General features: G+C 38.6%; 1 protein-coding gene and 1 long non-coding RNA gene across 3 annotated transcripts; one reads left to right on the top strand and one right to left on the bottom strand.

Annotated features, from left to right (window-relative positions):
- The first annotated feature begins 852 nt into the window (after positions 1–852).
- On the top strand, positions 853–13,493 carry LOC130524824 (uncharacterized). The gene is made up of 3 exons (XR_008950253.1): positions 853–910; positions 10,247–10,336; positions 12,685–13,493. It is a non-coding gene; the product is annotated as an uncharacterized LOC130524824 (long non-coding RNA).
- ngfb (nerve growth factor b (beta polypeptide)) lies at positions 1,475–14,639 on the bottom strand. Of its 2 annotated transcripts, none has more exons than XM_057031281.1 (3): positions 14,487–14,639; positions 4,814–4,962; positions 1,475–2,624 (listed from the first exon to the last, which is right to left on the bottom strand). In XM_057031281.1, exon 3 carries the CDS (start codon positions 2,611–2,613, stop codon positions 2,041–2,043), a length of 573 nt encoding a protein of 190 aa, XP_056887261.1. In that variant the 5' UTR covers positions 2,614–2,624; positions 4,814–4,962; positions 14,487–14,639; the 3' UTR covers positions 1,475–2,040. The 2 variants fall into 2 exon arrangements, with proteins under 2 accessions (XP_056887261.1, XP_056887260.1); XM_057031280.1 differs by having other exon boundaries at positions 4,814–4,965.
- Between the last annotated feature and the right edge of the window lie 2,800 nt (positions 14,640–17,439).

The raw sequence follows: 17,439 nt of genomic DNA on the forward strand, positions 1-17,439 counted from the left end.
CTGGGTAGCCACATGTTTTGAGAGCTGTCTTAATGTGTGTTCCTTCTTCCTGCCTTGGGATGTGGTGGGTATTTCTTTGGCCCAGTGTTGGGGGTTTTGATCACTCCCAACTTGTGTTCCAGTGGATAGTGAGAGTCAAACTGGAGGTACTGGTCGGTATGTGTAGGTTTTCTGTAGACTTCGATGATGAGATTTCTGTCCTCAGTGATCTTGACTTCGCAGTCCAGAAAGGCCAGACTGTTTCCTTTTACATCTTCCCGGGTGAATTTTACATGCTCGTCTGTTTTGTTAAGGTGATCCGAGAACGCTTCTAATTCTTGTATTCGAATTTTGACCCAGGTGTCGTCCACATACCTGAACCCGTGGCTTGGCGCAGTTCCTGTGAAGGATGTCAGGGCCTGGGATTCCACCTTCTCCATGTATAGATTCCACCTTCTCCATGTATAGATTGGCAACTATGGGGGATACTGGTGAGCCGTTTTCAAAGAGAAGAAACACAGTACAGTTGACAGAGAAAACTACCTTGGATACGATGACCTGGATGATTGAGAATCTACACAGACATCATAAACAAGAAATAACATCACTGATTGGTGAGGAGGAGAGGAGAGGAGAGGAGAGGAGAGGAGAGGAGAGGAGAGGAGAGGAGGGGACGGGACAGGACAGGACAGGACAGGACAGGACAGGACCCAGCAGGGTGACAGAGGTCTTTCATGTGACCATGTTTCTGGACCCCGGCAGCCTCGGCCTATAGCAGCATAACTAAGATAACATAATAATTAGACGACCCCTTAAGTATGATAATTTGCCTGTCTAGGATAATAACTGGAACTACAGAATTAGTGATAATGAGCTTTTTCAAAGAAGAAGTAGAGATGGAGTCAGCCTCCCGTACCTGGACAGGGAGCTGGTATGTATAATAAGCTTATTTTTAATGATTGTCTACGTAACCAAAGTGTGCCAAAAAAGATTTAGGTAGGTGTACACTAAATACTGTAAATCGATTAAATCTTATTCTAACATTTTTCCACTAGAGGGCAAAATTGGACATTTTGGAAGCACGGTGCGTCTGCTGTAGGTGAACAAACTGCAGTCAAATGCAAACAGTTCAAATGAGATTTTAGGGGTAATCTTTAGCCTTCCTCTTCCCATATTTCCTTGATTTATATCAGATATTTAAATGCCAGCTGTTGTGAAACTAACAGCCTAAAAAAGGAGTACATTAACACGGACTGTCAGATGGACCAAACCTGGAAAGGACTATTTTCTACTTTTTTTGCACAATTAATATTGAATTCTCTCTGAAGACAGAAAATGGATTTGTTATCTTCTGAACAACAATTATCCAGACAATACACTGACAATCTTGAACTTGCACCTTAAAGAATTAACAAAGGTTGAACAAGACATTCTTTCCTGGAAAACGCAACACTTCACTAAATAAACCCCAGACACACAGTATGTCACAGTGTTTAATAAATAGCAACATCAAATATGTCAGACCCTCAGTTTTTTCCAAAACTCAGTCATGCTACAGTAATTACTTTTTATGGAAGTGAAAAAAGTTTGTTAAAAAAAAAGCCTTGCAGCGGCTTAAAGGCAATAAGAGATTTAAACCCATGCTGTGTTATACATACATTGCACTTTACTTGGCATGATTGCTGTGCCTTTTGAGAGTCTTGCGGGAGTCAGCAAAATGTCAGGAAAAAAATTCAAATGAAATGCACCCTGCAGAAGGATGTTGTCATATTTCTAATCTCTTAATAAATGGTGGCCGGCTGGAACTGTCTACTTTTGGTTTTGGCTGAAGCCAGGACAAACAACTTAACCTGACTCCTTGTATTTTTCCAAGAATGTCAGATTTTCAGTATCCTGATATCAAAACAATAGATACAAACTTTAGATATGAACTCACCGAGTCTGTAATTCCATACACACACAACCTTATATTAATAATTTACTTTGTGCTGTAATGTCAGTGTGTGTACTGTATTTCACTCTCATGCTCTGTGGATTTTCTTGCATGTGCATATGTCGTCCTTACTGCCGCCAGGACTTGCGGCTCAGCACACACACACAGGCCACGTTGATGCGTATAAGCCTCCACGCCACCAGGTTTTTGAAGGAAGTCAGCGCACGCACAAAAGTGTGCGTGTTGGTGCAGTTGGAGTTCCAGTGCCTTGCATCGATCCCCAAACAGCTGGAGCTGCCCGGGTAACACGTGGTCTCGAAGAAGTACTGCCTCTTGTTCACGTTGTTGATGTTGACGTTTGGCAGCACTGTGACCTCGTTGCCAGAGATGTCCATAGCTGAGGTCTTGTTGCCCACCCAGACACTGATGCTCTCACACACAGAGTAAACTCCACGGTGCTGTGGCAACTCAGCTTGCCTGCGGCTCCTCTTTCTGGAGCCATGCGAGCCGTGTGCTGGCTCGGAGTCTGGGGGGTCAGCGCTGAAAAGCACCCTGGGCGATAGGTGGCGGCGTTTGTTGAATAATTTTGGGTCCACTGAGGGGATGGTGCTGGGGTTGTTTTCCGGCCACCTCTCCTGTGCCGTCCTGGCCACAGCATGGGCACTTAAGAGGAGAAACACAACCAGCATGGATGACCTCATGGGCACGTAACCTGTGGGATGCAATGAGCATATAAACACCTAGTTACTACGGATGGTAACTTGATTATCTTGGTTTACAAAACTGATTGTAGTTTAAAACTGGAATATATTACATAATGTCTGTAAACTATATTTCAAAAGGTAAACTCCAATTAGGACCCTTGATACCCTAGTGGTGACTAAGCATGTTAGTGCTGCTGGTGGATCCTTTGAGACCTGCAGCAAGTCTCTGTGCTTTGGACACATTCTAACATATATGGTCAAATTGATATCCGGTTAATCTTACTGGGACAGGACTGGACAGGACTGGACAGGCTCCTGTTGTGATCCTAACCAGGAATAAGCAGCAGAAAACTGAGTGACACTTGTGTTGTGCACTGTCCTGCAGGGTGCACAACTGCCAAGTCTATATCTACCTGGATGTCGGAAACCTTCAGGAAAATATCAATCATATGAACCTTGAAGGACACATGAAAAAGGAATGTAGCGTTGTGTGTTCCTATATCATTCTCTACCTTCGCCACAACGCAAGCCTTTACGTTTCTGCACAGGTAGCATGTTGCAGGTTTCAGTATTAGCAATACAACAGGAATCGTAGGCATGTTTTCACCTGTGGGGGCTGTGCTCTGTCAGGTCAGCCCATTACGTGCTAATGTTGCCCCAGGCGTATATGTCAAATACTGCTGGTTGCCATAACAAATCAAGAAACTGCGGGATTATACCACAGATAATTATTAAGGCATATAAATAATTGTAAACTAGGGTCTGTTTTATAGTTAATATCTGCACTTTATGGGTTATTTTCCTATGTGATGAGACAAAAGTACTAAAATTACACTCTGATCCAATTCAAAGTGCTCCTGGTCACAGAGGAACAGGGCTTTGCTGCAGGAAACTGGAAACACTTGGAAAACATTGCTCGCTGAGAACATAACTGATTAAAAGTATAAAACTTTAAATGAGCCCAGTGCCTCCCTAATGGGAAAGTCTCCTCTTGCAAAATTATGCAAGATGTTCCCGAGTAAAGTTAAAAGCAATAACTAGAGACCTGTACCGGTGAAAAGCTGAGATCTTTCTAAGGTTATCTCAAAGTGTCAATTCCAAATATATCAGAGCTGGATTTGCTAAGAATTTCACTTTGTACACGAACAAAGGGGTTTGATAATTCATTAGTCACACAATGATGATGGGTTGACATCATCATAAATAGACATCATAAATAGACAATAGACATCATAAATAACTGGTTAAAGTCTTCTTGATTCATGTTGTACACGTATAGTGGCAAAAAAAACCCTTTAATGTTAGCCATCATTCATATATGCATTGTATGTATATGAATGTCGTCAGGGGAGAGATAGAAGGATATAAAGGGGTTAATGACAGCAAAAGCCCGATATTGTAACTACAACTTGTTGAGGTGTTCAGTTCATCTTGTCTCATTTATTAGACATAATGCATGTTCAAATACATGATTGGTTTATTAATTTGCATTTCACTTGGTTATAATACATTGTTAACACTAACAATACTTCTTATAACACTATAAAAAGATGCAAGAGTATTGATATAAGTTTAATTAGCTCTGCTTCTATTTTGAGTACAACCTGCAGAGGAGTTCAGATTAATCCGAAGGAACAGGATGGGATTAAAAACCATCTTTCCAGCCGAGAGTATGTTAACTTTTCAAACTCCCTGGCCTGCCTCTCACCTCACCTCACCAATCCAAAAACAAAGTGTCTCTTCACACAATGAATGAAGAAAAAGCCGTCCCACTCGACAGTGTCCATTCTGTGTTTTTGAACACAGAGGCATCGTGGAGTTCCTTTTAAGTTGTGTCTTATTCATTATTATGAGTGCATGTTTTAAATAACTATTCTATTTTTTTTATTTAAGTAATACTAAAGAGCAGGTTCACCATTTATTTATCACTTTTTAACCACTCCAATGGACTGTTGTATTGTTGTTTAGTTCTTCTTCACTACTGCAGAAGTAAATAAAGCAGCATTTATTTTCTTATTTTAGCCATAGCTCTCTACTGAAAAATACTACGGTATAAACATGGAAAAATGAGATTCTTCACATCGAAGCCAAAACAAAGCCCGATTGGCCTTTCTGCTTCTCCAGCTCATCGATCAATAAGACATTTCTGTGCGCTTTATGCTTTTGGAGGCCACCATCCATCCATCCATCTTTGTACCTTTTCAGTTTATCCTTGTGAACTGCAGCACCTTGGTGATTTCTAGAGGACGTGATTACAGTTTAATGTGCGCTGGGCTCCTGCCATCAGGCCTTGCTCTGGTCCTCATCCAGCCCTCCTCTGTTCCCCTCAGCCTCCGCTTTGTATCCCTGCTGAGAAACAAGCAAAGAAAGTGTTTCGCCCTAAGCTCATAAACCCATTGTAAATACATTCTTCACTGAGGCTAATCGAGAAGAAGAAAGTTAAGGGACCATTGCTGCTCACCAGACCCTCCCATGCTGAACATACCAAAAACAAACAAAGCAGACCTGCACAATGTGGGTTATCTCCGGTAGAAACAGGTTAAGAATTATATTAACATTGTAAACTCTTGACTGCACAAGTTTTGACAGGTCTGTTAAGACCTCAACACTTTTGTAAATCAAGAGACAGGTCTAAGAAGCACATTTAAAGATTATTTAGGAACAACCAGTAACCAGAACATTTAGGAATTTGGCGTTTTGTGCATGCAGTCATAGCATTTTCCTCCCTTGAGATATCATTTAGTCTGTTTTCTCTCTTTCTGAGATAGAGAGTCATTATTTTTGTGATGGAGCATAGGTGCCAGGTGATTCTTCAAAGTGAAGATGAAGCCTTGATTCATTTTTGTCATTTCATTTGGTGATGCTATTGTGTTCAAGGGAGCTTTAATTTAGTAGCCTGTTTTTAAAGTTCTCAAAATGACCATAATCCAGAAACTGCAACATACAGTAACATCTACAGCTGGTATGTGTGAGTAGGTTACAGCACGCTTGCAAAATGAACGGAATTCAATATGTGCATAAACAAAAGTAAATGGGCAGTAAATCTAAGTGACACAGGTGTACTCCTCTAAATAATCTGCACACAGGCGCAGGAAGTGTTCGTGCTGTACAGGACTTCAACAGTGGTGGTCCCGGGCTGTCACAGGATTTAAACTTGTGACCCTTAGGGCCCGGTAACAAATCAGCCGTGGGGGTTTTCCATTCATTGAGTTTTCTCAAGTCATAATGTAGTGTCATAATTGTTTTGGGGCTTTAAAAAAAAGAACTTTAGACAATAATCTGCTGGATTATAATCTGCTGTTACTGGAAAATCTAAAATGGACAAAATTGTTCAATGGCAAATCTTATGGTGAGATTTAAGATGTACTATTTTTTTTAAACATTAAACATTACTGGCTTAGTATTTTAATATATTGATTTTAACCATCTCACTTTAACCAGGTAAACTAATGAACACTAATGAAACTTAAAAACAGGTTATCGGTCTAATAAATTTTTACAGTGTCTTGTTTATATTTGCACCATCTCCTACTTGGCCCTACACTGGTTCCAGAACAAATGCATAAGTTAACTTAACGCACAAGTTTTAATCAGATTCGTCCATGTCCCTTACTGATAATCAATTTAAGATGCCTATTGTGAATACCGGTGGAGCATCCTGAAGATTCTAGAAGAACAATGGTGAAATGTAAAGTTGTCATTGATTAAAAGGATTGCAGCAGCATTCAATTGCTGTGACTGCCACACAATATTAACTGTCGTGATGACCTTATTCATAAACATTTGGCATTGTCATTTCAAAATTTTAAAGCTACAACTGCAATTTTAGAAAGAAAATGGCCCTTGATGTGAACATCCATTGGTCAAGAACCACTCAGCAGTCTGTGGTGAGACAAATAATCATTCAAACACTGGGTTGCATTTTGCCAAAAACAGCAACAATAACAGTCTGCCTTCCAATCTCTCAAAATCTCTCTTGGGTTATTATTTTAGTCACAATGCAGATGAGCGTCAGCCGCCCCTGACCACCTGATGACTGCAGGGTGGAAAAATGTACTGCGGTCAGGCGGCAGCGAATGTGCAACAACCATAGAAGTGCGGTTGGTCGAGCCGCAGCCTCTGTGTCTTGCATGAGGATAATGTGTTAATCCACTGAGCAGCAACTGAACATGTTAGCTTTGGCTTCGGGCAGCTTATACTAGCAGTTTATATGACTTAATAAAGCAAGCAGTGGGGGAAAAAAACATGTTGGCAAGGACCAATTACAGACAGTTGGACGGACAGACGGACAGACAGACGGACGGACGGACGGACGGGCGGATAGATAGATAGATAGATAGATAGATAGATAGATAGATAGACAGACAGACAGACAGACAGACAGACAGACAGACAGATAGATAGATAGATAGATAGATAGATAGATAGATAGATAGATAGATAGATAGATAGATAGATAGATAGATAGATAGATAGAAAGATAGAAAGCAATTCTGATAATTGTGCTGGTTTTCATTTAAATTGACAACACTGGGCATGAAGCATGCACATGTCTGTGTGAAGCAGAACAACAAACTACTGCAGGGTTTGTGGACAGTTCACTGAGTTCTCCCTGAAAGTCCACTATTTTTTCAGATAATAGCCACTCTCTGTTCTCTAGATATACAGCAGCAGAGTGATGACATGATGCTACAAATCCAGTTTCTGCAGGCTGTACTTGCACTAAATGGATCTGAGGCAAGAACTGCGCACAACACTGTTTGAACCCTGGACAATACATTTTAAAATATAACGATATTTCTAATAATCATTTTTATAAATGAAATGAATCACCAATCATTTTAATAACTGATGTTTATGGACTCACAAATGTATTGATATGCATACAATGTAAAGTCCAAATTTTGAAAAAAGTAATTTCATTTTCTAAATAGCAAAGTGCGTGAGTCCGCACAATTCACCCCAATATTCTCTAGAAACATATGTTTAAACTGAGACTCTACAGTGGAGTTGGCTATATTGTGCGCTGGAGGTAAATGACTGTTCTTATCTTTTGAGTGTGAGTGACATGAAAGGAACAATCTCTGTGATCCACGTTCTGCCCCAAAGAAAAGGACCACCCATAACCCCCTCCACTGATGTCTGACTCATTAGCTCTAATGGGCCCAGTTTATTAAGACCTGTCTGGGACATCTGGGATGGCACATACACACACACACACGCACACACACACACTCACACTCACACACACACACACATATATATATATATATATATATATATATATATATATATATATAAAGTCAGATAGCCGATAGCCTTTGCAGTAACCTGATCATTGAAAGCTTCTTCTAATTGAAGAAGAAAAGAAATGTCGGGTGACGTCTCCAAATGCCACTATTTAAATTTTTTGCCATGCTCTTCATTACTCATAGACTGTGGCTCTCATTTCTGCAGGAAGCACTGAAGACTCAGGGGTAAAATGTGGAAATTGGATTGGACAATGCCCTTGCATTGTTGACTATGAGAATCAAATCTTTCTCTTTCAGTTTAATATTTAATGACGTTGTTAGGATATTAGAGGGAGTTCTTGAGCAACAACAGTTGATAAGACTAAAAAAAATACTTAAGTGTGGGAAAGCTTTAGGATTGACATTGGCCTGAAAGGAGAGATTGTTTTATCTGAATGCTTATGTCTGCAAAATATCTTTCCAAGATGCCATATATTAGATACTTAGCAAATTTACATTTTTAATAGAATTTTTTATAACTCTTCTACCAATGTCATAAATGTCTGTTTTTTGTTTTTTTTTATCAGTCTGATTTAATCCCTAGATTTTGCAACTGAAACAATAACTTTAGAAAAACCTAAAGCATATCATTTTCCCATCCCCAAAAGCAACTAATGTTACTGCTGTGTATCCAAAAACAACATCCTCCCAAGTACTGAGTAATGTTATATTTTCCATTTGGTATGTACAGGTCAGAAGATTTTGTGCTGCACTGCAATAACAGAAAATCACTAAAGAGGAATCTGAAAGCTATTATCAATTTTTTGTTCTTTCCTGTCTGAATGTGCAAACACAAGTAACACAGACATTTGACAGAGCCCTGAATTACAAAGAACGCTCCTCACACACAACCTCATTTCACTCAACGTGCAGAGGTTGAATTGTGAATTGGTCAAAATACTATTCTACAGAAAAAAATCAAAATATCCATCCATCCATCCATCCATCCATCCATCCATCCATCCATCCATCCATCCATCCATCCATCCATCATCCATCCATCCATCCATCCATCCATCCATCCATCCATCCATCCATCCATCCATCCATCCATCCATCCCATACAAAAGCATGTTTGCGCAGGTTTTTGTTTATTCCAGCATCAACTTCGCAAAGCCATGATGCGAGCCAACTGGCTTTACAGAAATCAATAGCCATCCTCAATCACGCTCTACACCTTTGGGGAATTCAGACATATGCGCTCAACAAACAAGCTAGCTTTTGGTCTGTGGGAGCAAATCGGAGCGCCAGAATGTGCACATGCACACATGCAAACACCTTCTTCAAACCTTGTGGCCGTGAAGAGACAGCACTAACCTTTGATTAAGTTGCTTTTGTGATGTTTCTTCACTCGACCATAATTAAACTTCAATTACTGGCAAGATTTTGAGCTTTTGCAGTTGATACACTCTTTTGGGTCACGTGAATTGTAATTGGTAGCTTGGAGTCGTGCGTTTCACCATGTGCACAGCACCGCCACTGTGTTAAAAACATCACGACAGGCAGGAAGAGGCAGGAATGACTGTGTATTTTACATGATGGTGCATTTAGGTATAGATAAATGGTTCATTATGTCTCTATAGAAACTTATACACAGTCCTAACTGTGGCAAACGACCTGAATGAGTTGGTATTTAAGAAACAGTTGCATAACATTTCAAATTGACGAGAGACAGAGGAGACAAAGCATGAGATTTTATAATCACTTAGGGTGAAACAATTCTTTTCTTTTCTTGTCAATAAAACGGTGTACCAAATTCAGTCAAATGGTTCCAGATTAATGCAATATGTCTTGAAAGAGGTCCAGCATAAAAAAGTGGCTGATTGTTTGGTTCCTGTCTTCTCATTCTTCCCATGGCTTGAAGAGGAACATTTATACTTCCTTAGTTCAAATCTTTCCTTTTCAGGCAGCCCTCTGTGTATTCCATTATTGTTTTATGTTGGACAAAACCCCGCAACACCCACAAGCCAACACATGCTAAAGACACCAAACTGAAATGTATGGAAGACAAGAGGCCTGTTCATCGTTAAAGGAGTGCTTATAAAAAAGAGTTGTGCACGTGCATGAACAAAGTCTGTTCAGATAAAGTTTAGCGACAGGATCTCCTGCAATAGTTCATAAATCCTTAACATACTTCCACCTATTTGATGCATAATTACATATATTAAAAGTTGTTTAATGAACAGCTCACAATGTTCTTATGTAAATTGTTTGACCTTGTCGGTGCAGCAGCCCTCACATTTTACACACGATTCTTTGCAATTTCAGTTTGAAATTTGTTCAGTGTATATGAGCTGCTTCAGCTGGCCTCTGTTTTTAACTCATACGCATGATTACAGGTCATGGCAACTCATCAAAAGAACCAAAATGTCCTGGATTTATTGCCGAAACTCACCGATAATGCTGGTCTGATCTATCTACATTACCAGGTAACTATGCGTGAAAAATCATTTTGCAAAATATGAATCTTAAATCGAGTAATGAAATTTCTGCTGACAGTCTGCTGTAATTTGAGGGAGATGAATGAATGTGTGCACTGAGACCTCACATAGCATGAACATCCTGGAATTTACTCACATTTCTAAAGCCCTGAGCGATTTTTATGCAGCTCAAATTTCTTTAACATTTGTAATTTTTTTCAAGTTAGTAGGAGGATTATACTTGTGCAGGAGTCATCAAGAGGATTTGCTGGAGGAAAATCGATTGATGGTGCCAAAGAACAAAACACAACAATAATACAACATTGATTTAACAAGGTTTGATAACTCATTAACTGCTGTGTTTAGCATAGTGAGGAAACACAGTCTAACTGACCTCAAACACAACACTAACTAAACAACAATTTCGGCTCCAGTCATCCGTGTTATTCGATTAAATAAACCCTGTCATGAGTCGGGTGCACTTTCTCAAACAACATGAAGGGCATTTAGCTTATACTCTGTCCTCAGAAGTGACATTTTTATAATTGTTTTTATTATAGTAATTGTTGAATCAGACCATGTAACTCAGAGGTGTCTCAAATGTTCCTGCTGGTAACAATTGCTGTCTGACCATTTACTTACTGGAACAACAGCAATACCACATCAGATATGTTTTTTTTAAATGCCTGGACAAATAAATGATCTTGCCAGACCTTTAGTATCTTTAATATATAAGCCTTTGACTGCCAAAATAACGTCAACTATTGAATTTTGCCCCAAAACATTCAAAGCCATTTCACATACAGTCCAGCTATTTTGCTGAAAAAAAAAATAAAAAGGGAGCCAGCAGTATTAAGCCAGAGCTCAATTTCAGATAATGGGCTGGTTTTCATTTTCAGTCAAACTTGAACTGTGGTGAGCTTTGTTTTGTCTGTCACTCAAACATCACAAATGCTGCTTATTATTATATAGCTTTGCAGCAAAGGTGTAATATCTTTTGACAAGAGCTTTTAGGATTTTATTTGCACTTTTACTTTGACATTTTGTGTTTTTTTTCTAAATGGATGTTTATAGTATGGAATATAAGTTGCATTTGCACCTTTATGGCCAATCAAAAGGCTCCTCGCATACAGTTTGTGGCTCTTAAACTGCACCCATTGTTTCCTCACTGGAATCTTATTGGTTGGGATTTAACGGCTGTCCACATAAATGCACTTCTGCTCTGGAGGATAAACAAGGCGATGCCACAAGAGTGGAGGTTTGTGTGAAAAGACATATGTGGTTCTCCATTTGACATCTCCAAAGTTGACTTTTTGTTTAAAACCAGTTATTGCGCTTGTCTGCCGTCAAAACTGACATCTCATTTACAAAAGATTTTCCAGTGATTGGGTTTTGAATGAAAGAAATAAACCAATTTGAGGAGAGGTTGAAGACATGGCTGAATTATCCCAGGTCTTCTGGCCGAGCCGAGTGAACCAGAGTTGGTATCGTGAGTGTGTCTCTGTATGTGGGGCCTTAATGTAATATACTTTACAATGACGATACACTACTGCTTGCAGGGGGACCTCAGTGGAGACTTCAGTCTCAAGTACAGGCTTGTTGAATCGTTTCTGAATTTCTGCATGCCATTTTAATCTGCTGTCAGCTATAGATTCTGAGTGGTCCAATGGTCTGTATTTTACTGGTCACTGAGGTATCAGATCAATATACATCCTCCTGAGCTGTTAGGAGAAATATAATGCTAACAAATCACACAGTAGCCAATTTAAACAGAGAGAGTATTTTTATATTCCATGTGGGCAAAACGTTCCTTGAACTGTGCCAGAGGCTTTAAGAGGTGATGAGACATGTCTGAATGTATGTATAAATGCAATGCAATTATATGTGAGGGATGGGTAATGATGTTTAATACCGAGTGAGGCCATGAACACCACAAGGCTCCATAAACATATATTGTATTAAAGTACTGTTTCTTGGGGGATAAGAGAAGTTGTTTAAAAAAAAGATCCAAACAAAAAAACTGTATATTGGAAGTTCAATATGGGATGAAGCAATAATTTAATGAAGTAATGATCATTTCAAAAGGATCTGTAGTCTTATGGCCTGGAATAGCCAGAGTTACATGCAAAAACACTGTATATAGCAAAGTGGATTACTTAATGTCCATCCATCCATCCATCCATCCATCCATCATCCATCCATCCATCATCCATCCATCCATCCATCCATCCATCCATCCATCCATCCATCCATCCATCCATCCATCCATCCATCACACATTTCTTTCATGCCTAGGGTCAATTTAGAGTTGCCAAATCACCTGCCCACCAAATAAATGTTTTTTGTCTGTGCTGTAGGAGGAAGCTGGAATAACTGAAGAGAACCCATGTGGACACAGAAGGAACGTGCAAGTTTTACACAGACAAACCCTTGACCCCCAGAGGATTTGAAGACCATCATTGCCAAACATTGCACCATTTTGATTATCTTTTATTTTAAACATCTCTACAGTTAATATTTAAAGGTTTAAGAAAACAAACACCTATAAAAATATAATAATTATAATTCATGATTCTAAATTTAGTGCTAATAATTAATAATAGTTAATTACTAAGAATAAATAAGCTGCTGTGCTTATATTTTTAGGCAAGTTCATCTTTGGGTCATGGAAACTTGTGGTGCTTAGTTTTATTTTTGGCAATAGAGAGACATCAGACAATAAACATGTGTTTTCTTCTTTGTTTTCTTACTGCTATAACCGTCCTAGTACATTTATCATCAGCGACATCATTGTAAAATAATCCAGTTTATTTGTAGTCGACATTCAACAAAAACCTGCACTACCCACAATCCTATGTCAAAGACTGTTAAAGAGCATCATCTCTGAATGATGTAGCTATGTGTTACCATGGTGATTCTCAGTGCCCTTGTGCAGTTTGTTACTGACCGAGACCCCAACAGCTGGGTTCAAAGTTGACAATAATACACACTATACACGATACAAACAACAGCGCTGAATATGTAATCAACAATTGCCAACAAAAACTGTCCTTTATCCTATTCAGTAACTTATGAACATTTGGTATCATGTAAGGGACGGATGGATTACATGGACTATCAAGAATGTAGTAACATGTTTATATTCAATAAAATTATTAAAATGTGATTTATTTCTTTTTAATTGTGGACATATATGTCATATCTCAGGGTGAATACTATTTATACTATTTGTGCACATTAGCCAAGAAGTAACCCTTTGTTTGTAAAATCACCACATACTCAGAAATAATTCAGATTTAATATGTTTGTGTAGATTCTCAATCTTCCAGGTCATAGTTATCCAAGGTAGTTTTCTTTGTCAACTGGACTGTATTTCTTCTCTTTGAAGACGTTTTGCCTTCTATCCAGAAGGCTTCTTCAGTACTGAACTCGCCGGGGACCGAGCATGAAAGCATGCCAATGGTCCACAAGGGCTATATTTTCAGAAGAAATACAGTCCAGTTGACAATGAAAACTACCTTGGATTCATATTTAATGAAACAGGAAAAGTAGTTTGTTGTCTAAATGATTCAAAGAAACACAGTCACACTATTTGTGATCTTTTTTTTTAAATTGCTCTGAGAATCAAAAATCTACAGCACAATTTTATCTAAAGTCCAATGACATGCTCTTATGTTGAAAATGCCATCATTTGTTTAACCTCTGTTGAGAAGACTCCCCCCAGCGATTGCCTTGTCAACATGCCATGCGTACAATACAGAAACTCCTGGAATGCTTTGAGAAATTTCGTAGCCCAAGGAGACAAGTGCAGGTGTCATCGGCACTATTGTAACCTGATAACCTCGAGGCCGAGCTTCTGAAGCTGCTGATGGGATGGAGGGCATGATCGTAACCACTTTGGGCCAGATCTTTAACCCTAAAACCCCCCTTGTGCCCTGAGCGCAATCATTTCTGCAAAATTATTATTAGCTTACTGGCTCAAAATTTGATTATTGCATGTGACTACAAGCATTTTAAATGCATTATTTAAGACAAGTTTTGCTCTAAAAAACCTTTAAAAATAATTATATGCAAATTATATTTACATTCACGGTTGTCTTTTGCAGTTTTGCACTGCAGCAAATCATTGTGTTTGTGAAAAGTTAAAATAATCCTCTACCTCCACGACTGTTGTCTCTTCTCTCCTCCTACACACTGGCACTGGTCACTGAAACATATTCCAGTTTATGTCCAATTTCACAAAAGTCAGGACTCGGAAGACAAGAGTCTCAGTTCAGTATCTTCAGCGGCCCTTCCTGAGAGTTGCACTTGTTCAAAAACTCTTCCAAAAGTCAGTGAGCAGATTCCCACACGCTGCAGAGTGCGATCGAGGGCTCAAGGTCCTAGTGCCTGTCGACCTTCATCACTCAGAATGTACTACTAGTTTATCTTTTATACAGAATTCCTCCTGCTTATTGTCTGAATTTGAATGTATACTGTAGAGAGCAAAGGAAGAATTTTGTTCTCTTTTTGCTGCTCAAATTACCTACAGTTGTTTGTCTTATGAACATCTGCTTAGGTCGGTAAGTAGGCAGGCTGGGAGGCAGGCAGAAGGACAGGTATGTATGTATGTATGTATGTATGTATGTATGTATGTATGTATGTATGTATGTATGTATGTATGTATGTATGTATGCCTGTGGATGGATGGATGGATGGATGGATGGATGGATGGATGGATGGATGGATGGATGGATGGATGGATAGATAGATAGATAGATAGATAGATAGATAGATAGATAGATAGATAGATAGATAGATAGATAGATAGATAGATAGATAGATAGATAGATAGATAGATAGGGCTTCCTCCCACCTTTCAGGAATCTATGATGCCTTTTTACATAACTGCATTCAAAAGTTATTTATTGGATCTAGTAATTTTTGTTTAGATATTTAGATAGACATTGTATATGCAAATGGCTCAAAGAAATGCTCAAGTTTAGATCCAACTGTTGAAGAGTAGCCGAATGAAGGGGGAGGGGTAACTTCAGGTAAACAGATTGCAGAGATTTTAATCACATGGAGGAGTTATATCCTGGATGGTGATTCTCAGAGTCTGTGTCCATGTTTAGCAGTCCAAGTAGAACGCAGGAAGTTCCACTTATTTGGAAAAGCCATACTCTGCTGATGATGTAGCGCTTTATAAAATGGCTAGAAGAACACAGCTTCTTCTGTGATCGCATTAGTTCCCGTGAATACTGTTTATGTTCTGTCCTATTTCGACTTTTCACAAAGGCAGCAGAAGAGGTTTTACATGTTTGTGAGGTTTTGGGGTTTTCATTTTCAGCTTTTCCAATTATTTGTTATTGCAGTGTTTTACATCAGCATCATCAGTTAGGACTCGTGAACATTGGAATTTTGCTGCAATACATTTTTCTTTTAAAAATCTTCAACCAGAGCTATGAGTTTTTTGAGAAAATTTTCTTTTTATTTCTCTTTTTATTTATTCATTAAAAAAATGCATGCAATTTTAATACTGAGATTAATCCTTTTTTGTATTTTTATACAACATGTGCATGTAAATGTTGAAATGTGACATTTGAGGTGAAAGGCATAAACTAATCCAGGTGTGGGGGCAAAAAAGTGCTTCTATGTCTTCCTTCAAATTTTCTCCAATCTTGTGCGTATTTTTAACACAGGGTCACCGAAGAGTCTGTTCTAGCTTTATTTCTCAATAGATAATTGTTTTTTTTTTTCTTTTAAATAAAGGCTTTCCTGCCACACACATCTGGATTGGAATAAAAACATATGGAAGCCAAATTTCTTTTACAATAGTGGATCCGAATTATGTTCTGGTTTTTATTGAAATGGATGCTTCATGACAGGACTGTAATTTGAGAGGGAAAAATAATAGATTTTTGATTTCGTAGTTAGGTTTTTTTTTTAAAGAAACTTTATTAATTATTTAAAGAGATTAAATATGGTGGAGGGAATTATAACATATCATAGGTATCCCAACAATACAAAAGATGAAATGCAAGGTGGGGGAGAGGAACGGAGAAAAAGCCCAATCTGAGGTGGAAATACTTGATTTGTCCAAAATGAAATGTTTTAGAATGAGAGGAATCACTTATTTGTGAAATTCAAAAGTGGGGAGCAGCTTTTATGGTCCCAGTTTGAATTGTCAGCTAAGGAGAGTCAGATTCACCAGTTGTTCATTGATATTCTTGTTTGTTTTGTTTTTATGGACAATGAAGTAACTATATCAATATGTTGTGGATTCAATAGAAATAAAAGGTCACGTAATAGAGCAATGAAGGGGTGAGTGAGGGATCCTGAGGCCCAGGTTCCTTGAACAGCTCCTCCATGGCTTTGAACCAAAATGGTTAACATGTTTACAGAGCCAGAGCGAAAATATTTAGTGGATCCTTTTCAAATTATCATTACAGTTTTATCCATTTTTTCCTTTAGATGGTGAATGCTAAAAAAATTAAGCCCCCCTGGAGAATGGAGCTTCATCAGTAGCTTCTTCCTGCTTTAGCTCCATAAGCCCTTGGGGATTTGAATGCTTGTTTTTGCTCTTAAGACTCCTTTGCAGAACCTCATGTGGTCTCGGGCCAGACCAGACTCTGCTATGTCAGATTTTGGACACTCTTTCCACTGTGCACAGAGTGTGGATAAAATTCAACAGAGGAGGGGGGGCAAATAAAAGTCACGTTACAAGGGAGAGAAAGCTGTGTTTCCACTATTTAGACTTGAAGCCAACAGCGTTTTTTTTACGTGAGCACAAATGGATTTTGAGTCTGAATTTGGCAACATCCCACGGCTTGGCTTTGACTACGGGATAATGTTTTCATGTTTATATTTTTATTTTATTGTTCTTTATGGGCATTCTCCTCATTCCTCTGTTGTATATGTATTTTGCAGTCAAAGCAGTTGGATATATTTTACAATGTATGCAGGACAGTCAAGCCTTGAAATAATATTTTATGTGGGAGTGGTGGGGAATATGTGGCAAACATGAATATATATTTTGTGTGTGTTTTTTTTTTTTTTTTCACAAATCCAAGATACCCATTTACACATGTGGGACTATTTTATTCTAGTCCAAAAACATCTAGTACATAGTG

Source organism: Takifugu flavidus, chromosome 4 (assembly GCF_003711565.1).
Source record: "Takifugu flavidus isolate HTHZ2018 chromosome 4, ASM371156v2, whole genome shotgun sequence".
Lineage (NCBI taxonomy): Eukaryota > Metazoa > Chordata > Actinopteri > Tetraodontiformes > Tetraodontidae > Takifugu > Takifugu flavidus.

Coding starts and splice junctions, on each gene's coding strand:
- ngfb (XM_057031281.1), bottom strand. CDS start 2,613: ATGAGGTCATCCATGCTGGTTGTGTTTCTCCTCTTAAGTGCCCATGCT.